General features: G+C 44.0%; 1 protein-coding gene and 1 pseudogene across 1 annotated transcript; one reads left to right on the top strand and one right to left on the bottom strand.

Moving 5' to 3' along the window:
* LOC110430354 overlaps window positions 1-23588 on the top strand; it is a 143892-nt pseudogene that overhangs the window by 77373 nt on the left and 42931 nt on the right.
* LOC8065946 (abscisic acid receptor PYL8) lies at window positions 14090-16581 on the bottom strand. Its single transcript, XM_002439411.2, has 3 exons — window positions 16198-16581; window positions 15640-15858; window positions 14090-14746 (listed from the first exon to the last, which is right to left on the bottom strand). The coding sequence occupies exons 1-3, from the start codon at window positions 16354-16356 to the stop codon at window positions 14531-14533; spliced, it is 594 nt and encodes a 197-aa protein (XP_002439456.1). The 5' UTR covers window positions 16357-16581; the 3' UTR covers window positions 14090-14530.

The raw sequence follows: 23588 nt of genomic DNA, 5'->3' as shown, positions 1-23588 counted from the left end.
TAAACCATAACAAACTTGCCAATGAAAGATCTAAGCACATGATTCATCAATCTCATAAAGATATTTGGTGCATTAGTCAATCCAAAAGGATTACCAATCATTCATACAACCCAAACTTGGTTTTAAAAGTTGTTTTCCACTCATCTCCTTCCCTCATTCTTATTTGGTGATAGACACTTCTCAAGTCAATTTTAGTGAAAATTATTGCACCACTAAGTTCATCAAGCATATCATCAAGTCTAGGAATAGGATACCTATACCTTACTATGATGTTATTAATAGCTTTACAGTCAATGCACATTCACCATGAACCATCTTTCTTAGGAACTAAAAGAACAGGGACTGCACAAGGTGAAAGACTTTCCTGCACATACCTTTTCTCATCAATTCTTCCACTTGTTGCTGAATTTCTTTTGTTTCCTCTGGATTGGTAGCAGGTCGCTGTTGTTTTGCAGGAGATGATGCTGTAGAAATTGCCATCTTCAAAGGAGCAATAGATGAAGAGGGACTAGCTGCGGTACCTTGGGTCCGTCCCCCACCAAATGAAGTGACAGACTGCTTCTTGCGCCATGAGACTGTAATAGAATGACTTGCATAAGATTTTCTACGTGTCTCTTGCTGAATTTTTCTTTCAGTGTGCATAGCTTGATCAACAAGGTCTTGCAAAGTATGGTATAGAAACATCTCAACAAAACCAGCAATTTTCTCATTGAGACCACCCAAAAATCTTGCCATTTTTTACTCTGGATCCTCTCTAATTCTAGCAGGTACTAACAGCAGCTCCATCTCCTTATAATACTCATCAACCATTCTTGTCCCTTGCTTCATGTTGGAAAATCATAACGCACACTCGCTAGAGTAAGATGTGACAAGTATCTAGAAATGGTGGCGCCTAACTAGTACTGCTTAAATGCAAGCCTGAGCCGTTACTAGGATAGGGTGTCAGGCTACCCTGAGCAACGGCTCTAGAAATGCTAAGCAACACTAAACTCTAGCGGTGACGCAAGAAGTACCAAGGGTAACTTAGCAAGCGCACAGGTACCGCTGTAGCACTTCAACCGTGGTGAGTATCTGCGGTGTCGTAATTTATAGTTTGCTCACGGGAAGCGGACTAAGACTCTCCAATAAATATATGGATGGATATCCGTGGTTTGTGTCTACTCAATCTAAATTCACTAGTGCTAATAGGGGGTAAGAATAGCAAGATAGAATAATAGATAAGTCAGATAAAGGTAAGTAAAGATAACTGGTAGTGAGCTAGCTAGGTGGGAGGACAACGAGTGAGTAAGGACTCCTACGTATCTAACCCTACTTTTGTGTTCTAATCCTAATCAATGTAAATGACTCAACTAGACTAGTATCCAAACAGTCTTGTGTGGTGGAAGTCGACTGCAATAGGAGGATGAAACTCCTATCCAAGCGGACATTTGTCTTATGGGCGCCTACAGACCGTACCCGACATGAAGAGAACCTACTGGGAAGCAGAGGCCCGTCACGCTTCGCCGCCACCCGCTAACATGTTTGATACGGTAGCATCCACTAATAACCGCTAGCCTAAGTACCTCTCTTACACGAGTCTTATAACTTCAACTATCACGTAAATAGCCAAAGCCCCTAATGGTAGTGGAACACACACAAGGTGTTGAAGACACTAATCTAACTAAGGCAACTACACAAATAAGACTAAGACACAACACTACTACAAGAATAGTAATACACTAAGCAATACTCAAAGTAAAGACTTGAAGTAAATAATTAGTAAAGTAAAGAAAGACTATATTAATATAAAGAATGTAATAGAAGAGAAAAGGTACAAGAGCTATACCAGACTCTCCAGAAGACAGCTCCGGAGACCCGAGCTTCGCTCGACTCGACTCTAACTCCCACTCTTGACTATACTACACTACACTTGATCTCCCAAGTGGGATTTAGAAATGAAATGATAGACGGAAGATGTGAGAGATGTATTGGGAAGGTGGAGGACCCCTCCTTATATAGGGGTGAGAAAGGGGGTGCCATGTAAGCGATCCGCGTGCTCCTTCCATCTCCACCCTTGGATGCACCGACCTCCCAACCACCTTAGATGGACGGTTGAAGATTTACCACACATGGTGAATGTGAGGAAGGTCGGTGGAAGTGAACCAACTCTAGATGGGGCCCACCTGTAGGTCGGTCAACCTACCATCTGGCTAATAGTGGGTTCCACGGACCTTTTGGATGGTCCTTAAGTCGGTGGGAGGCTGGGCCAGGTGGCATGACCCAATTGGTCGGTCGGCCGACCGACCTTTGGGGCCCCTAGCCCACCACTGGCCTCCTGGTGGTGTCCCCACTTGTCATGTGAAGTGTTGTCTAAAATTGAGTCTAGTTGCACACTTGCTTGCTTCCATGTGGGCCCAAGGATCCATGTGCTAAGTGTTTGAACCATTGAGGGCAAGCACACTTGGATCCAAGGGTTGGGATTGACTCCTTGGAGTATGCCATGGCTCATGCCATGGAGGGGAGCCCCAGGTGTGCCCAAACCATGATCGGCCGACCTATGTTATGGGGCCCACAGGGCTTATTTCCTTCTTCCCTGCATTGAATAAGCTAAGAGTACAAGTGGAACTTTATTAGTGATAAATATGTTCATGTGATGCTTATCTTCCTTCAATTGAGGACTGTTGATGGGCTTTTGAGTATATAGAACTGGGTCTTATTTCCCGTCAACAAGATCCCCCAAGCTTAACCTTTGCTCGTCCCGAGCAAACAATCAAGACTTGGTTCGATTGGATCAGGTATTATCACTAAGTTAACATCTTAATAGTACTAAGTGCACAACAAAGAACTTCTCCTTGATTGGAAAACTTAGCAATGCTAACACACCAATGTTACTTTAACACCCATGGGGCTTATAACATTAACTCAGTCTTGGGATGTTGAGAGATAGAAAAGCTTTGACTGGACATCTACTTTTCTCATTCTTTAGCAAGTTTCATGCCAGAGGTTCTTTGCTGAGGTTTTCAAAAGAAATCTTAATGTTCCTCATATGGTTTCTCTCAAGTCACTCAAGTGGTGTATAATCCTTACCGAGGCATATGAGTAATTTGCCTTCTCTATGTAATCCTACTGTAATAAAGGCTTATGTGGAGCTCAAGGTAGGAACAAGGGGATGGCGTACTTACATTGCATATGTTGTGAAGTCAAACCTCGGATCCTTGGAGGAAGAGTAGTGTCATGCTCGAGATCAAGATATATATGTGGAAAGGTGGTATGAGTATGATGGCTAGATGGGTCCTTTATTTGATTGTGCTCTCTCTATATTTCTTTTCTATTGAGACAAGGCTAGCATTTCTCTCTCTCTCTCTCTTAAGGACTTGATGATGTCCTTCCTAACAAGATGATTATTTTTCTATAGCCTTTGCTTTGTGTCTCATCTAACATTTAGTTATTAGAGAGAGAGATTCTACACTTAGAGCATGGAGCATCTATATTTGGTGGAATGGAAATGGAATGGTATGGAATGTTGCATACTCCCAGTGTAGGAGCAGCAGATGTATGTGGATGGTGTGGATCTTGATCTCATTGAGCATGACACAACTCTAAACCAAGGGTCAACAAGAGTTGACAACTCTCAACACAAGCAAGCAGCCTATGTGTTGGGTTTCCATCATGTAGAGCATATATGGCTTGTGGTAGGAGTTTAACACCATTGAGGAACAATTAAGTTTTTATTCATCTTTAAAAAATAAATTCTCTGGCAATCATGCATGCTTAGAATAATAGTATAGATCTCTTATCTTAGCTATATCATGTCTCATAACAACTTAGACTTTGTTTTAGCACTTGCAACCCACTAAGTGTTCAAGTTCATGATGGTTAAGAATGCTAAGTAGTCCATACTTAGAGAAATGATAAGTTGTAAACAAGTACTAGAGAGACATTAACTAGCAATTTCATCATCATTTCCATAGGAAGGATAGCACACATGAAGCATATATATAAAAAGGAAATAAAGCAAATAAATATTTTTTTAGATTTTTTTATTATGCAAGAAGGAAACCAACAAAATGCAATAAAGCAAGAATTAAATTAGGGGGTTTGGAAACTTACCTTGGATAAACTTACCTTAGTGGGGGAGAGAATATCCCCCAAGCTTGCCTTCTTGCTCACTGGGTGGTTGATACCCAAACCACTGGTCCCATCGGTACTCACTCTCAGCTTGGAGGCTTTGGGCCATGTCCAAGTTCTCTTTCATGAGCTGCAAGGTGGTCTGCTGTCCAATGTTGATGTTTTCCATATCACTGATGAGTGTCTCCATTTCAAACAGTGGTTGGCGCCTCCCCCTACCACGAGGGCAAGGGGTGCGTGCTGTTGAAGACGTCTTGGAGTGATGAGGTGTTTCCATGTGCATGGAGTTCACCTCATCCTCCTCTTGTGGGGCAGCATAAGAGGGACCAGCTTGCTGTTGAGCAGCATGGGACCGTGCTCTCGTCATCCTGTCCATCCTTGCAATAGGGTTGGCTCTATTCTCTCTTCCTAGCCTTAGGGTTAGTGATGAAGCATTATACAACCAAAGGTTCTCATCAAGAAGAGAGACTTCAATAGGATGGTTCCCATAAATCATTTAAGGTCATTTCTGGGATCTCTCTTAATCAAATTAGCACTCCTAAACATCTGCTCACCTAAGATAGATCTATCATCCTAGATGTACTCTACTTCATTTGTTTCAAGCAAACCCATAGATTCAGCAATTCTGGTGATAAGTGAAGTAAAGCATAGGGGCATGCTAGGTGCAATGGAGGAAATCCAGAAAGGTACTAGCCACTTAACATGTGAAAATCTGATTTTATTTACCATGGCATAAAGGATTTGCAATTCTTTACAGCCTATATCATCCATACTAGGACCAGGGAAGAGAGTGACTACGACCCAAATGTACATGAATCTTAAGGTTGGGTTATAGATTTGGACAGGTCTACGAACAGAGAGATTATTGGAGCAAGTAATCAACTTCCAGAACTTAGCTAAGTCAAAATTTTGTAGAGCATGATCTATGTCTAGCTCACAATATTGATCAAAGCCTAGACATGTACTCAGTTCACTCCAAGTTAAACTGTAATCTTTGTTGAACATGCGAAAAGTTACTCCCGCATCGTTTGATTTTAGTGTGGCAAGAAATTCTTGAGAGAGTACTTTTACACCAAATTGAGGAACTTGCCAAAATCCACCCCAACCATTGACATAAAAGACAGTAGGAAAGTCGGTGCTTATACCTGATTGGTCCAAGAGTTGCTCGTCAAAGACAGCGGTATGGTTGAAGCCGCAAGTGTGAAGGGTGTAGAGCTTTCCTAGCTCTTCATGAGTGAGCAAGAGGTTGTCGTGGGGCTCCAGTATCCTATCAGCGGGGATGAAGGGAACAAGAGTGTGCAGTTGTTCCTCCTCCACTCTCTCATGGCTCCTACCTTCAGAGTGGTGAGAGCTCGAGGATGAGCCATCACCCTGCCTCTTCTTGGTGAGCTTGGCGGAGATGAATTTCTTCATGCTAGCTTCACAAGTGAACAAACAAGACCAAGCTTCCTACTATACTACTATGCAGAAGGGAAATGTTTCTAGGTTTATATCTACTACTACACTAAGCTTGAGAAGGCTTGGAACACTAAATAGAAGAGAGAAGGCCAAGTGAGCTCAAGATGATTCTGTTGGTTGTGGTGTGGAATTGATCTCACATTGGGGTGTTATTTATTGGGGTGAAAGGGCATAGCAAGACCCCCCATAGGGTAGGTCGGCCGACCGTGGTTCACCCCCTTTGAAACATGCCTTCAACTTTGCACAAGGAACCTAGCCTCGTGCTTGCAAAAAGTCACCAAGTGAGACCAAAAGCATGGTCGGTCGACCAAGACTTTTGCCCCCACCACTTTAATCATGCTATGTTGGGTTGTCTGATAAAGATAGTGGTGGTGCTGACCTAAAGTTGCTGCTGGTTGCCTCAGATTCCCATGTTTAGTGCTTAGTGAAAGAGAAAAGGAGAAAGCAAAAGAGGGGACAAGCACCAAAGTGATTCCCATGGACCATGGGGACCCTTAAGCATGCATTGTTACTTCCTATGCTAGCTTTGGTTGTTGGCATGTTCCCTAAAGCATCAAAAAGTGCTTAAAGTAGCATCCTAATTAAGCTAAAGTCATGAGCATTGGACCATTTCACCTCGAATTCTGGCTAGTGTGTTGAGCATGGGATCCTTTGACATCATCATTTCGAGGTGGCAGGATGCCAGGTGGCACCAAGGCAAGGTCAGTCAACCTGCCATTGGGAGCCCCAGGGCATCCTTTGTCATTCCTAGGATTCCACCTTCTAGTGAGAGTGGAGGGAGAGGTGGTGGACCCACCAAGCCAGGTCAGCCGACTAGGCAATGGTGGCCCCAGCAGCTCACCTTTTCTCTTATCACTCTTCTCAAGTTTTATTATTTATATCTAAGTTATTTGGTCCAAATAAAAAATGCAATTTTTTTAAGTAAGCATGCAATTGAAAAGCAAAATTTAAATGCAGAAAATAAATATGAGATAACTACTGACATACCTGGTCAGCGGAGGGCTCCATGTTTTAGGTCCATAGAGCAGGACCTCTCCATCGGGTTTCATTCTGTGGACACCTAGGTCGGTCCTAGAGACGGGGACCGTGTAGGCATCTCCTTCTCCCGCCATTCCTTTTTGGAATGTTCTGCTTGCTTCACGGGTTCCTCCTTCTATTCGGCCTTTTTGGCTGACTTGCCTTTGTTGTACCTCCGGTGGGATTTTCCGTGAGGTTTCTCCTCCGGTTTCGTGTACTTTGGCCGCATGTTAGTTTTATAGCCATTGAAAGGACATTTGATCCTCTTACCTGCGAACTGTAGATGGATCTGGCCAGATCCGACGTAGATGACGGCATTCACCGTGTTCAGGAATGGCCGTCCCAGGATGACAGGGATGTCGATGTTCGCCCCCATGTCGAGGATGACGAAATCGGCAGGGGCATATTCATCTTGGATTTTAACCAAGATGTCCATAGCGACTCCCTCCGGGAACCGAATGGTTTGGTCCGCCATCTGCAATCTCATAAAGGTAGGGAGCAAAATGCCCCCTAATAGATTTTCATAAATTACCTTGGACATGATGTTGACGCTTGATCCAAGGTCGCAGAAGGCGTTGTGGAAGAGCTATGGTCCGATCTCGCAAGTGATGGTCGGCATGCCTGGGTCGTCCTTCTTTGTGATGAACGGGGGATCAAGGAGATATCCCTAATTTGAATGGACCGGAGGCTTACCATACCTCGTAGAGACTATTTTAACAGACTCAAGTGGGTCCTCAGGTTTCCCTGGGATCCTACCTTGCTCATATGATGGGACAACTGTAGCTAGTTGAGCTAACTGTGTTTCTAACATTTTATTAAAGCTCAATTGATTTTTAATGGCAGAATTAAAGTTGTCCATTTTCTCACTAAGGCTTTCTAGGATCTTGTGATTAGCCACAATTCTCTTATTGATACTATCATTAATTAGTTTGGCCTAGCACAAGATCTCTAAGAGAAGGTTGGTTACCAAAGGAATTACTAGAATTATTATTGTAACCCATACCTTGGCCTTGGTAGAAGCGACGTGAACTCCATTGTTGTTGTTGGGGTTGGTTCCCGTTGTTGAAGTTGTTGTTGATGTAGCTCACCTCCTCCTAGGTCTCAGGGCAGTTATTGCCCGAGTGATCATCTCCTCCACATACCTCACACCATGGATCAGTTTCCACAGCACGAACAGCAGCAAGGGTCTGGATGGCTTCAATTCCCTTTTTAGAGGAAGATTCCTCTATTTTCTTCATAAGGAGGTCCATCTTAGCAGAGAGCATGTCCACCTCATTGAGGGCATGGACACCTCTCTTCATGGGCTGGAGGCGCTCCTCATTCCATCCTTGGTTGATGACCATCTTTTCAATGAGGTCCTTGGCATCCTTGACATTTTTCTGCAAGAATGCCCCTCCAGCTAAGGCATCAAGGTGACTACGGGCCATGCCGGTCAGCCTGTGGTAGAAACCTTGAATAATGAGCTATTCGTCTATCCCATGATGAGGATAGGCGCGAATGTACTCATTGAGACGTTCCCATGCTTCAGGAATCATCTCGTTGGACTGTTGCTGGAAGCTCAAAATCTTCCCACAAAAGGCACTGGTCTTGCCTGCTGGGAAGAACTTTTTGAGGAAAGCATTGACACACTAGTCCCAAGTTGTCACTTCGCTCTTGTTGGCGTAGAACCACTGCTTTGCCTTCCCCAAGAGTGAAAATGGGAAAAGGTGAAGGCGGATGGCGTCCGCCGTGACGTTCTTGACGGTGAAAGTGTTGCACACCTCCAAAAAGTGTTGAAGGTGGTCATTGGCATCCTCATGTGGCTTCCCACAGAATGGACTAGCTTGCACTATGTTGATCAGTGCAGGCTTGAGCTCAAAGGTCGCATCGCCCAAGTTCAGGTTTGGGCCTGTAGCGACAAAGTCAGCTAATGGGGACGAGAACTCAGCGATGGTCTTTTGGGCCATGACTACCTCAACAACTAGTGCGGGACTTCCTTCCACGAGTGGTTCGGTCTCTGAGATGAACCTTTGAAGAGAAACCTGACGGCGTCTAGTTCTCCTCAACAATTGATCACGATCTTCAATGAAGTTTGGCGGCGATTGAAAACCGCTCATGCACTGTCTAGATTCATGATAACGAGAAACAAGACAAGTTAAGGGTAAGCCCCTAACACTAATAGATACTTAGATTTTAGAGTAGGCCACGGATTCCAATTTATTAGAGATTCCTAGTACGACGCTTCCCCGGCAACGGCGCCAAAAATGTTTGTTGGCAAATCTTAACGCACACCGGCTAGAGTAAGATGTGACAAGTATCTAGAAATGGTGGCGCCTAACCAGCACTGCTTAAATGCAAGCCTGAGCTGTTACTTGGATAGGGTGTTAGGCTACCCTGAGCAACGGCTCCAGAAATGCTAAGCAACGCTAAACTCTAGTGGTGACGCAAGATGTACCAAGGGTAACTCTGCAAGCGCACAGGTACCGTTGTAGCACTTCAACTGTGGTGAGTATCCGCAGTGTCGTAATTTATAGTTCACTCACGGGAAGCGGACTAAGACTCTCTAATAAATATATGGATGGATATCTGTGGTTTGTGTCTACTCAATCTAAGTTCACTAGTGCTAATAGGGGGTAAGAATAGCAAGATAGAATAATAGATAAGTCAGAAAAAGGTAAGTAAAGATAACTGGTAGTGAGCTAGCTAGGTGGGAGGACAACGAGTGAGTAAAGACTCCTATGTATCTAACTCTACTTTTGTGTTCTAATTCTAATCAATGTAAATGACTCAACTAGACTAGTATCCAAACAGTCTTGTGTGGTGGAAGTCGACTGCAATAGGAGGACGAAACTCCTATCCAAACAGACCTTTGTCTTATGGGCGCCTACAGACCGTACCCGATGTGAATAGAACCTACTAGGAAGCAGAGGTCTGTCACGCTTCGCCGCCACCCGCTAACACGTTTGATACGGTGGCATCCACTAATAAGCACTAGCCTAAGCACCTCACTTACACTAGTCTTATAACTTCAACTATCACGTAAATAGCCAAAACCCCTAATGGTAGTGGAACACACACATGGTGTTGAAGACACTAATCTAACTAAGGCAACTACACAAATAAGACTAAGACACAACACTACTACAAGAATAGTAATGCACTAAGCAATACTCAAATTAAAGACTTGAAGTAAATACTTAGTAAAGTAAAGAAAGACTATAATAATATAAAGAATGTAATACAAGAGAAAAGGTACAAGAGCTATACCAGACTCTCTAGAAGTTAGCTCCAGAGACCCGAGCTTCGCTCGACTCGACTCTAACTCCCACTCTAGACTAGACTACACAACACTTGATCTCCCAAGTGGGATTTGGAAATGAAATGATAGATGGAAGATGTGAGAGATGTCTTGGGAAGGTGGAGGACCCCTCCTTATATAGGGGTGAGAGAGGGGGTGCCATGTCAGCGATCCGCGTGCTCCTTCCTTCTCCACCCTTGGATGCACCGACCTCCCAACCGCCTTAGATGGACGGTTGAAGCTTTACCACACATGGTGAATGTGAGGAAGATCGGTGGGAGTGAACCGACTCTAGATGGGGCCCACCTATAGGTCGGTCGACCTGCCATCTGGCTGACAATGGGTCTGACTGACCTTTTGGAAGGTCCTTAAGTCGGTGGGAGGCTGGGCCAGGTGGCATGACGCAATTGGTCGGTTGGCCGACCGACCTTTGGGGACCCTGGCCCACCACTGGCCTCCTGGTGGTGTCCCCACTTGTCATGTGAAGTGTTGTCCAAAATTGAGTCTAGTTGCACACTTGCTTGCTTCCATGTGGGCCCAAAGATCCATGTGCTAAGTGTTTGAACTGTTGAGGGCAAGCACACTTGGATCCAAGGGTTGGGATTGACTCCTTGGAGTATGACATGGCTCATGGCATGGAGGGGAGCCCCTGGTGGGCCCAAACCATGGTCGGCCAACCTAGGTTATGGGGCCCATAGGGCTTATTTTCTTCTTCCCTGCATTGAAAAAGCTAAGAGTACAAGTGGAACTTTATTAGTGATAAATATGTTCATGTGATGCTTATCTTCCTTCAATCGAGGACTGTTGATGGGCTTTTGAGTATATAGAACTGGGTCGTATTTCCCGTCAACACTTCAACATTTGCAACCTATCGCCTTCTCATCACTTGCTTCATATCTTCCCATGTGTTGATATATTTACGGCTCAACACAAGTTAATTCTCCTGTATCTGATTCCACCAAGTTAGAGCATAACCAGAGAACTCCACTGAAGCAAGATTGACACGCTTCTGATCAAAGAGATTACGCACTCTGAAAATTTGATCACACTACTCTGCCTACTCAAGATATGCATTTGCATCATCTCTTCTAGTGAATTTTAGGATACTCAGCTTGACACGAGCAATGTTGTCCAGGTCTTCCCTATTACGATGACCATGATGATGCTCCCTATCTCCATGATTAGCACGCCACCGATGATCATGGCGCCGCCCATGCAACCCATCATTTACAAATAGATCCCCATCAGACCTCTCTTCTTGATCAAAGTCATCAAATTCTTCGTCATCAAAACGCACACAATGGCCATGACCACGCCCATTAACTCGTCCTCCATCTTGGCCATGATGACCAGCCCGTCTACCACTACCACGACCAAATCTCTAAAACGGTCATGTTCTGCATCAAAATTTTCACCACCAGATTCATTATATTGATGCCGAGGAGCTCTCCGCCCATCTGCAGGTATGCGTGCATCAAACATTCTCTCTATGACCTGCAATAGTGAGTCTGCCATTTAGCGCAACTCAGCCCGTGCAACAGGGGGTTCTTCTTCTCCATAATGATCACCACGAATACTTGAATTGGATCCTGATATGTTAGCACTAATGTAATATAAAGTGGAATGGGTAAATTTATAGAATGACACAACCTCACCTCTTACTTACCAATGTTCTTTCTTGTTCTCAAGGACAGTGAATTGTGCTAGTGTAGGCTTCAGTTTCTGGTGGAGCTATAGGTAGCTAAACAATAGAGGCTACGGTACTGAAAATCAAGTGGTTTGATGTGCTCAAAATATATAATGTTGCTGGTATATAAATCACCAAGAATCTAAATGTGTAAACTAAATTTTTTCAGTAAGCAAACCGCAATACAACCCTTTTCTCTTCTTTTACTTCTCTTTTGGATCTTTCTTTTTTTCTTCTTTTTCTTTCTCTGAACTTTTTTTGTCTGATTTTTTTAACTCTTTTTTTATACTAACAGGGATGCAGATAATAAATGAAACATGACACAATATATGTAAAGATGGTGACTAGCAACTTGATGAACATAAAAACACAAGATAACAATACGGACAAAGGGCTATAGGATTTTTTGTGGCTTTTTCAGTGGACTATAGGTGATGAACAAAATAGTAACAAACAATAGATAAACTAAAGGTAAATATGTGGATGATTGTGAGACCTACCGTGACAACGAAAGCTTTGATACTAGTTGAAAGGTACCGATATGAATTGGCACAAGGATGGTCTGATCTTCATGATGGTAGATCAAAAGAAAAAGGATAACTTGCTAAGAACAACGGATAACTAGCTTTATACCTGACAAAGGTTGGATGCGACCAGGCGACGGGGAGAGAGGCACCGAAACCACGAAGACTTTGACTCGATCTCCGAACGACCGCAGAACCACAATCCGAAACTAATCTACACAATACGATGCAGCCAAAGGGAATCCATAGAGCACAAAGTAGGGGAACCTAGAAGATTAACTTCACAAGTCCATGAAGAACAAGGAAGAACAAAGGTTGAGTATATCATGTAGTTTATCAAATGATCAAAGGTTGCTAATAGCTTAGAGGTAGAAAATATTTATACTAGGAACAACCCTCCAAGACAGGTATAAAAATGAAATAGAGTTTCTGAGGGAAGGCAATATGAAAGGCTCCCTCAGAATGGATTCCCAAAGTGGTTTCGAATGGTAGTTGACCTTTAGAGCAATTTCTAATAAACTGACCATAACTTTTTATTGGAAAGTCCAAATGATGAAACGTTTCTTGGGTGTGAAACTAGACTCAAAGATCTTTCCAGCAATGTATGTCATGCACCACTAAGTATTGTAGATTGGTACAGTTTTGCTTGGTATGTTGGACCAACATTCTGTCATGACAGACTATTGACCTTCTGAGCAGTCTTGACTAATCTAAACATAACTCTTGATTGTGACGTCCAAATAAGATGGGGATTGAGGCATTGGAAAGTGTACTTGATGAGCTTTCTATAATGTCCACATGGGGTCTCCAAAGCTTCACGGACAATAATACTTTGAACGTCAGCGTAACCTAGCAATTTTGCTAAGCCGTGCGAACTGTGTTGCTTACCCGTTCACTCATGTTGTGCTTATAGTCTCATATAGGAAGCCTGCTCCCTTGTTCCTGGCTGGGCATCCAGGTGGTTCTAAACTAGCATACTCGATGTTGCTTAGTCTTGTGTCTTCATTGCTCGCATTCGCACTCGCCCAACACAAGTAGCAGGATGTGTTGGCCCAAGGCCGAAGCCCATGAAGCATACAAAAGCCAAGCCGCGTCGTTCTCCTGGCCAGTGGCGTGCGGGCGTTCCTCAGTCGTGGATGGGTCCGTCTGGCTTCTATATGTACTTCCTCCGTATAGGTTTTATAAGTCATTTTGGATAAAGTTTGAGTCAAACATTAGGAATATAAATTGCAGATGTGAAAATTATATGAATAGATTTCACAAAAGTATACATATATCATTTTTTTCTAAATAAGAGGCCAAAGTTATGTTTTGAATATCATGTCATTATCCTAAACGACTTCTAAATCCTATACGAAGGGAGTACAATCTAGTTGTAATTAGGACTCACAAAGTGGTTAAATGACTACGACACATGTTTGTATAGATAGGTGTTGCTTTTACTCAATATCCGGAGAAATATTCGTAATCCGCATCCGATTCAACCCGTATTCAATATATATTTATTCGTATTCACATCCTAGACATTCGTATTCGTAGTTGTATTCGATAGTTATCCGTGTCGAATCCGAATCTAAGAAAAATATGAAAACAAATATGATATCAAGAGTATCCATTTTTTTTCAATTCGTCGTACCTTGTGCCAAAATTCCATCTTCATCATCCTTTTAGTTGACATAATTAATTTGTCTATTAAAATTCCATCATCAATGGTCATTAAATAGCCATCGATCCAATTGATCCACACAACCTCCTCTAACAGTCAAAACTAGCCAGCTTGAGCCGGTTTTATCTAACTGTACACACTCGCCGGTCCAAACCGGACTAGACCGGTTTTTTTAAGTTTGTCCATATTTGTCAGTTTGCATCTAATTTGATGCGAATTTTGATTCGTTGGTTCAAATCTGTCTCCCGGGTCGTTGGTTCAAATCTGTCTCCCGGGTCTTATTTTGCTGTCAACAAAACCAAATTAAATCTGACGCTATCCACTATCCAGTTCAAATCCCAGATCCAATAACCTAGAGGAATACAATACGGCGCATTACGAGAATTAAAACAAATCCAAGATCCAGACCCTACGTGTCAGCGGGAAAGTATATTTATCGAAGAACTAGCCACCGCAAAATGGAGAAAAAAGATAGATCTCCATGCACCAAAGTGGCAAAAACCGCTCCATGGTTTCCCTGATTTCTACACATACTAGCAGTATGCATACATGCCATGAGGTATGTAGGTGCAGCTCCTACAGCTAAATCATCCCTAACATACAAGCTACTACAGATATTTAATCCTACATACCACTAATCCTTCCATATTCCAAGAGACATACACGCAGAAGACGGTGGCAGAACCACCAGTCTCAAAAAGGTTGAACTCTCCAGCCGGCCTTTGAAGCTTCTTATTTGTTGCCAATTCCCGTCTTTGTACCGGTGTTACTGATGGATCGGCGATGCAGGTGACTCACTGATCGATTGGCGATGTAGGTGGCTCAACTGCTAGCTGCTCGGATACCTCTGCGAGAGATTTGAGGTTGCACTTGATCACAGCCTCGACGAAGTAGCATGTCTCATCCTTTGTGTTGCCATCAGGTACGTCGACCACGAAGGACTCGATCACAAGGGTACCTGGTCTCCCGTCAATGCTCTCCGGGTGGACTGTTATGATGGATGAGTAGTTCTGAAAAAGTGGCAAACACAACTCATCATCAGTGTGGATCAAAGATATGCTTCAAGTAGGAGTAAAGATGGCCACTGTAGCCAGTAGGCATTGACACAAACAAAAACTTTGCTTCACAATCACTTGACAGCACACGAAACATCAAAGTTTTACACCTTATATATCAATCTGAAGACTAGACGAAGAATAACGAATGAGTAGTAACAGTCTCTAAGACATGTCCTTTCGTACTAAATAGTACTATGTGGATAAGAAATCAAAACAGAACAGGTTACAAGCATATCTTTTCAGGGTGGCAAACAATCACTAGAAGCAAGGTAAGTTTTAATAACTGATGAGTGCCTCAGCAGAGCTAATTGATTTTATTGCAACAGATGGTACAGTGGTCCTTTCGTACTACACATATGTGGATAAGAAGTCAAAACAGTACGGGTTACGAGCATATCCTTTCAGGGTGGCAAACAATCACGAGAAGCGAGGTAACTAGGCCAATGGATTAAGTTTTAACTGATGATGAGTGCCTCAGCAGAAGCTAATTGCTTTTATTGCAACAGATGGTACAGTAATGAAGTTCAAATGGCCTAATAAATCATAAGAATTTGGATGCCAATCCCAGCTTTGAAACAGGACCCAAGATGCCATCTGTCAGAAAGGCTCATAACAAATCACAAGAACAGAATTTCCCAATCTCACAAGCATAGCAATGCATTTCATTCATAACATCCAGTGATCACGATTGTAGTCAAATGGTAAAAAGAGGAGAAATGGTAACAAGGCAAGCATACAATCTCACAAAGTGCTGAAATAAAAAACACTGACAAGCAAGCAGGGCGCTGAAACAGAGCTTGTGCAGGGAAGTAGAGTAAACGGGCAGCAGTAGCAGAAGCACTCACCTGGAGGCGGTGGTCCCCGCCGACGAACTTGACGCCGAGTATGTGCAGATCGTCGTCCAGCTGCTCGAGGCGCTCGGTGCTTGTTGTCGCCGGCAGGCCGGTCTTGACGTTGACGTCGCGCACACTGCCGACCTCGAGCTGGTCCCCACGCACGACGCAGTTTCTGACGAACGGCTTGTACCGCTGCGGCTGGTCGAAGCTCCGCACCAGCTCCCACACCTGCGATGCGATCATCGATGGCATCAGCCTCCAATTCGGCGGCGGGCGCAATCGATTTGACGCCAGCAATTCACGTGACATCACGAGAGCACAAACAATCGGTCGATCGATCGGAGAAGAAACACCCAACAAGGCACGCGGAATCGGACGAGGGGACTCCAGATCCGAGAGAAATAGCAGCCCAGACGCGAGGCGAAACAATCCCAAGGAGTAGCACGGTACTCCTGGCGGCCAATCCAACCACTGAACCACCCACCACCGGGACCGACCGGGCCGGGAGACGGCAGGGACGGGGGATGAGAGAGAGAGAGAGAGCGGGGGACGGATATGGGGACTTACGAGGTGGACGGGGGCCTTGATGTGCTTGACGAGGGTGGAGGTGCACTGGTGCTCGGCGGGCGCGTGGCGGTGGAGGCGGCGCACGTACTCCGTCTCCCCTCCGGCGTTGGCCACGACGTGCTCCGCCCGCGCCGTGCTGCCGCCGACGAGACCCACCATCTCGGGGCTTCCTCCTGGTCAGCCGCGGCTCCGATCGATGGGCGGTTGCTTCGCGTCGCCGGGGTCTCTCCCTCCAGCTCCTCGCTCGCCCGTTTACTTTTGCCTGTTGGCTCGCCTGGACGGATGAGAACGAGAGAGGAAAAGGAGTCGGAGAGAGAGTGGGTTTCTGGCGTTTTGTTGGTCTGATCTCCTCCTTTCTTGGTTTTCTTGCACGCCGAGGCCGAGCCGGAGCCGAGGAGCCGGCGCGGCGGGTACAAAAATCTGCGGGCGGAAGGGGGCGGGGGTGGGCCCCGCCCACGAGTTATCCATGCGCGGGGCCCGAGGGTGGGGGGTGGGGGCTGGGGCGTCAGTGCGTGCGTGCGCCAGGTCCATGGACCACGGCACCACCAAAGGGATCCAACCCGGGTACACGGACACGGCTGACCGACCGCCGTACCGACTGATATTTTTGTCTGCTCGGCTAGGTCGGCGCGTAACGGAAACAAAATAAATAAATAAATATCATATCATCGTATTGGAGCACTCCTATATTGTTTTTCATGTGAGACCACTGTTTTCTTCTCCGTGAGCACTTAGACCTTCTTTAGTTCGTCAAATTTGTTTGTTTTGGCTTGTATTTGATAATTATTGTTCAATTACAGACAATCTGTGTAATTAATTTTTATTTTCCTTTCACGAAAAAGTCTATATCACCTCTTGAACTATGGGGTGTTGTCTACTTTGCCCCCCGAACTATAAAACGGTCTAATTTACCCCTAAACTATCCAAAACCGTTCAAATCACCTTCGAGCGGTTTTTTACACCAGGTTGCTACAGTAAATATGGTTTTGCTACACCGTGGTTTTGACATTTCTTTTTTCCTATTTGTTTTTCCTATAATTTTTGAAAAATCATATACAGAAAAATCACAAAATAAAAAATCTAATTTTGTTGAACCTCGCATGAATAGATCTAAGCAATGAATATAATATAGTATACTTTAGTACAAATTTTTTTTAGCTTTCAATTAGTTAGAAAAATCAAATTTATCTGCAATTAATTGGAATAATTCATAGCTGCAACTTTTATGATCCAATTGTGGTGAAATTTTTATGGTGGACTAATTATTCTATGCTTGAACTATAGTAAATATTTCATACTCATCGGATCATGTATAACTTAGTTATAGATTTATTTATATTTAACAAGCATAAACCTGAATAAATCTATAATAAGTTATATATGATCAAATGAGTATGAAATTTGTATTAAACTATACCATATTATATATTCATTGTGTAGATCTACTCATGTCGAATCCAACAAAATTAGATTTTCTATTTTATAATTTTTTATGATTTACTATGATTTTTCAAAGATTTAGCAAAACAAATAGAAAAAGTCAAAATCACTATCACTGTAGCAAAACCATAGTTACTGTAGCAAAGCCACCATAAAAAACCGCTCAGGGGTGATTTGAACGGTTTTGGATAGTTCAGGAGATAAATTAGACCGTTTCATTGGTCGGAGGGTAAAGTAGACACCACCCGATATATTCAATGTAACAAATAATTTTGAAATTTTTTGAAAAAACCAGGCCTTATACGTACATAATGCATGCTCCCTCTACATACTCAAAATTCAAAGAAAGGTGAGTCCGTCGTTCATAATTCAAGGCTAGATGTCTTCAAAATTTTAAAAATTTACAAGATTAACTATCATATTGAAACTTTGTACATATGCATAAAGCACTAAATATACATAAAAAATACAAATGATATATTTCATCCATAAATCGTGAGATCAGTAACCAAATAAAAAAATTAATCTAAACAAGGCCCAAGAACTAATATGAATATCATAAAGAAGAATAAGAATTTACCAAGAACGAAGATAGATCCGAACTCCAAGCTAAGCTTGACTCCTTCTAGATCTATTCCTATGTTTGTATGCTATAGAACTATAGAGATCTAATTGAGATAGTGGCTCTAGGCTTCTCTGGATTCTCTCTATCTGAATTTCTCAGAGAATAATAAATTCCTCTCTCTCTCTCTAGGGGTCAAAGTTGTATTTATAGCACTCTAGGAAGCACCATAGCTCTTGGATCAAACTAACTTAAACATACGATCAAGATTACTCCTCAAAGGTGGTGGAGGTAGGATCCACGAGGTAGCTGCTCATTGGTCCAATTGGCCGGGCGGCCACCCCTGACTGGTGGGCGCCCGCCCCTGGCTGGCTGACAAGTGGGCCCCACTTTGCAGAGGTACCTCCTCGAGTCTTCTAGAGTATTCCTGAGTTACCGAAGGGGTCTTCTCTCTATGTACTAACTTGTGGACCTCATTTTGCTCTTATTCTGATAACCCCCCGCAAAAATAGACAATCACCAAAATTTATGAAATTTTGTTAGTGATAACCCCTATAGCTAGATGATATTATGATTTTAGTCCTTTTTCATGCTATGTTGATGGTTAAAAAGAGTATCTACCGCCAACTGAAGGGTCGAGATGGCGGACTAGAGGGGGGTGAATAGTCCTTTCTAAAACTCGCGTCGGCTAACCGAAATAAGTGCGGAATTAAAAGTATCGGTCTAGCCAAGACTATACCCCTCTATGTAAGTTCTCTAGCACCTTGTAAAAGATCCTAAACAAGCAAACAAGGTGCTACCTTAGCAAGAGCTCGCCTAACCAATTCTAGGAGCAAGGTCGCACAAACCTATGCCACTAGTATTTTGCAAACCGAGGGAGCTCCTACGCAAACTAGTGAGGCAAAGCGCACAAAGCCTAAGCTCACTAGCAAGCTCAATAACAAGGCAACTAATGCCAAATTAGAGAGCACAACTTACTTAGCTACACAAACTAAGCAATGTGACTAACAAGGTTACACAAACCAAATTAGTCACGCAAGGAAACTACTTCTAGCTACACAAGCAAGAAGGTAACTAGCAAGCTACACAAGCTAACTACACAAGTTTATGAGTGTAAGAACAAGCTTGTGTTAGGGACTTTGCAAACCAACGGGAAGAACAATGATGACACGATGATTTTCTCCCGAGGTTCACTTGGTTGCCACCAAGCTACGTCCCCGTTGAGACAAGCTCCAAGGTTGCCGCTGGTCCTCTTGCTTGGTGACCCGCAAGTCACACTCTCCCACGTGGAGTGCTTACCACAAGCTCTAGCACTTGACCCAGCCGGACCACTTGTCGCTCTTCACGTGTCGCTCAACTAGAGTTGCTCTTCGCGATCCCCACGGGGTGAGCACCGTACCCCTCACAATCTCTTCTCCGGAGCACCACACAATCTCCTTGCGTGCTTCGACAGAGTCACAAGCCACCAAGCCGTCTAGGAGGTGGCAACCTCCAAGAGTAACAAGCACCACCGGCTTGCAACACGAACACCTAGTGCCACACGATGCAATCTCTCAATGCAATGCACTAGAATCGCTCACTCACACAATCGGATGAACACTATCAAGCATATGTGAGTTAGAGGCTTCACTAGCACTCCCCAAGCATGGACACTAAGTCCCAAGGGTGCTCAACACCAGCCAAGGCCGGCCACCACTTCTATTTATAGCCCCAAGGGCTAAACTAGCCGTTGCCCCTTCACTGGGCAAAACACGTGGGCACCGGACGCTCACAGGGAGCCACCGAACGCTCAACCCCCATCGTCCGGTGCTCAGGCGTCGGCCATGTGTCACTAGCCGTTTGAACTCGATCGTTGCCGCCAACGGCTACTGCACACCCGCGCCGGTGCAGCACCACCGGACGCTCTACTGCGTCACACCGGACGCGTCCGGTGCACACCGGACTCGTGCGCAGAGAGCTCCGCAAACTCGCAGGGTCACCGGACGCGAGCCACCGGATGCACCCTGAGCGTCCGGTGCTCACCGGACTCAAGCGCAGAGAGGTTCGCCAAACCGCCCGCACACTAGACGCTGAGCACCGGACTCACTCCGGTGCGTCCGGTGCACACCTGCGCCACAGACACCACACCGGACGCTCTAGACCAGCGTCCGGTGCTGCCAACACCAGCGTCCAGTGAGTGTTTCTCAGCGCGAAACACTTCCACGACTTCTCCAAAATTCCCACCGGCGCAATAGAAAATATACAATTAATTTTCTTAAAAGCGCCAAGTGTGCCACCTCCTTTGTAAATGTGCCAACACCACCAAGTGTAAACCACCATGTGCACGTGTGTTAGCATTTTCACAAACATTTTCCCAAAGGAGTTAGCCTCTCAAACTTGCCACGCCACTCGATCCTAACACGAATGCAAAGTTAGATCGCTCAAGTGGCACTAGATGACCGATATGCAAACAAGTTTGCCCCTCTTGATAGTACGGCCATCTATCCTAAATCCAGTCATAAATTTCTCTAGACACCTATGACCGGTGAAATGGAAATGCCCTAGGTTATACCTTTGCCTTGCGCTTTCCATTTCATCTCCACCAATGTTGATGCAACACATGCACCAACCAATCACCAAATGATATGATCCACTTCATATCATCATGTGACCATATTGGTTCATCGATCTTGACCTCACTTGCTCTTCACTGTTGCCTCGGTCCATCGGCGCCAAGTCTTGCTCAAGCTTCACCATCACACGTGGTCTCTCGCTTCAAAGCCTCCGACTTGACCTTCACTCTTGCAACCGGTCCATCAAGCCAAGCCTCATCTTGATCTTCTCCACCTTGGTCACATGACTCCATGTTATGTCTCATGTGCAATGAGCTCCTCCATCATCACATCATCACCTGTGGACTAATCTCCTGTGTATCTCACATAAATACTATTAGTCCACATAAGTTGTCACTCAATTACCAAAACCAAACAAGGACCTTTCAACCTCACCCTTTTTGGTAATTGATGACAACTCTACAAAGATATGGAAATTAAGCTTTTTCATGCTAGCACTTCACACAAGTGTAAATTGCTAACTTGATTTGGATTTTATGCTACTTATCCAACATTTAAGCTCTATGTCAAGATTTGGATAAGCACCATAAAATCCTACTAAGTGCTAAGGTGTATAGAATAAACCTTTGTAGCTCGATACCAAGTTCGATATCAATGGAAGCATTCAATGTACACCATCCTTAGCACCATGAGTAGCTAGACACCAAAAACACTAGAAACCCTATGAGATCAACATTAAAAGCAAGGGTCTAGTTTTTACTTGAAGAACACAAGTCTAGCTATCAACCTATGCATGCTAGTTATCATATCATCAATCAAGTTCTATAGCTAGCATACACCACACAAGCATGCATATTGAATTTAAACACTTATGCAATGCAAGCAAGCACATGAATATGCACAAATCAAATGCAAACAAACAAGGTTCATGAGCTTGCTTCCCCTACTTGTGTGCTTCTCTTTTGTCCAAGAAATTTGATCCATCATCTTTTCTTTTAATGTTGCTCCCTTGTCTATGTCCATCTTTGATCTCTCCCCCTTAAAATATATCTTTTGTTGTCCAACTTCTCCCACGATCATATCTTTGTTCCAACTTCTCTCCCTTTGTCATCAATTTCCATAAAAGGTATGTGATACTAATTAAATCAGTTGAAACCAATTGTAAAAATGTGAATCTCATTGTGACAAAGGATTGCATTGGGATAGATGGTTGAGGCTTGAATCTTGCATTTTTTATGGACATCACCATGTGTTGGAATGACATTACTTGAATTGCTCTTGAGATACCACATAGGATCTTTGACCTTGATACCATTTGGTGGGGCACTCCCCCTATGTCATAGCATGGGTCATTCACTTGTCAATCTTGTTGGTGAGGGAACTTTCTTTGCTTGATGATCACTTGAAGTTGAGGATCACTTGGGGAACCACTGTTGACACTTGCTAACACCACTTGAATACTAGGTTGTCATCCCCAGCATGGCACTAGAGTGTACTATGGTATTTATACGCACACAGATAATCCGCAAGCGCACGGATACCGTTGAAGCTTTTACCCGGTTAAAGGTTTTATCGTATCCACAGGGAAACGGGAGAACCAACTACGCTCTAACTTAACCAAGATAGATAGATAGGTATAAATAGGAAAGATGATAGAATCGAATAAGAACAATATTAAAGGTAAGATAACACTGAGTGATAATATGGGAATAGAGAATAGAGCAATTCTAGTATATGGGCGATGGTAGCAGAATAGAGAGGATAACTATGGTTTCTCTACTTCAAAGGGGTATGTCTATGTCTGGGACGAACCACGTGATAAGAGTACAGCACAAAGGATGCTTATCCATAGGCCGATAAACCCTACCCGTCCTGCTAACGAGAAGTGGACTACAGGGGACCAACGTAACTGTCACCTACGCGGCATACCACACGATCCAGCTAGTCAGGGGATATCCACAAGTAATCTAGGTCTAAGCACCACGCTTACACCTATACTACAACTCTAACCTATAGGGTCCTATAGATTAGAAGTACTCAAAAGAGTTGTGAACCAGAACATACATGATTAGTAATTGCATAATGAATTAGAAGTAGATTACCAGAGTCATCCCATGAGCAAGCTTGATTAGAGCTTGATCATGGCGAAGTACAACCGGAGGAAGAACCGACAGGCCGGCCTCTCCTCTAATCCTCCTTCGCTCTCCATCTCGCTACTATCTAGATCTACTCTAGTTTAGAGAAGAGAGGAGAGCTCTCATCTCTAAACCCTAGCTTTTGCTCTGTCTATGAATAATGAATAATGATCAAGGGGTGCCTCCTCCAGGGGCCAGGGGGTCTGGTTTTATAGTCCCCTCAAGTGAACCTGGGCCGTCGGATCAAACCGACATTGATTGAACGGTTATTCTTGATCCTTTAGGTCGGTGGAGCATAATCCGCGAGATTGAGCGTGATTGGCCACAGGAGGTGGGCGGGCGCCCAGTAGGACAGGGCGGGCGCCCTGTCTCTGGCCCCGATTCGCCTCCGCTTCGGTCTCGTGGCTTCTGGAGTCTTCTAGATGTAAGATAATTACGCGGCACGTTAATATCTTTACGTAATCCCGACGTGTGGGCCTTTCTTCCTTATTTCCTGATAACCCCCTGCAGAAATAGACAAACACCAAAACTCGTGGAATTCTGTCAGATAAAACCCTAAGTCTAGATGTTGATTTCATTTGGATCCTTTTCTTTGTTTATTTGATAATTAAATTTGATACTTAAGGACCGTCAACAAACTCCCCCAAGCTTACCTCTTGCTCGTCCCTGAGCAAGGATAGACTCAGCTATGGATCATAAGTT

The sequence above is a fragment of the Sorghum bicolor genome, chromosome 9, assembly GCF_000003195.3.
Source record: "Sorghum bicolor cultivar BTx623 chromosome 9, Sorghum_bicolor_NCBIv3, whole genome shotgun sequence".
Lineage (NCBI taxonomy): Eukaryota > Viridiplantae > Streptophyta > Magnoliopsida > Poales > Poaceae > Sorghum > Sorghum bicolor.
This window is presented reverse-complemented; position numbering and strand designations above follow the sequence as displayed.

What these genes read in the sequence shown, in the direction of transcription:
- LOC8065946 (XM_002439411.2), bottom strand. Translation starts at nt 16,356, where the DNA reads ATGGTGGGTCTCGTCGGCGGCAGCACGGCGCGGGCGGAGCACGTCGTG. An exon ending in TCAAGGCCCCCGTCCACCTC is followed by an intron (nt 15,859 to 16,197) that starts GTAAGTCCCCAT and finishes ATCGCATCGCAG; the next exon opens with GTGTGGGAGCTGGTGCGGAG. An exon ending in GCGGGGACCACCGCCTCCAG is followed by an intron (nt 14,747 to 15,639) that starts GTGAGTGCTTCT and finishes CCACTTTTTCAG; the next exon opens with AACTACTCATCCATCATAAC.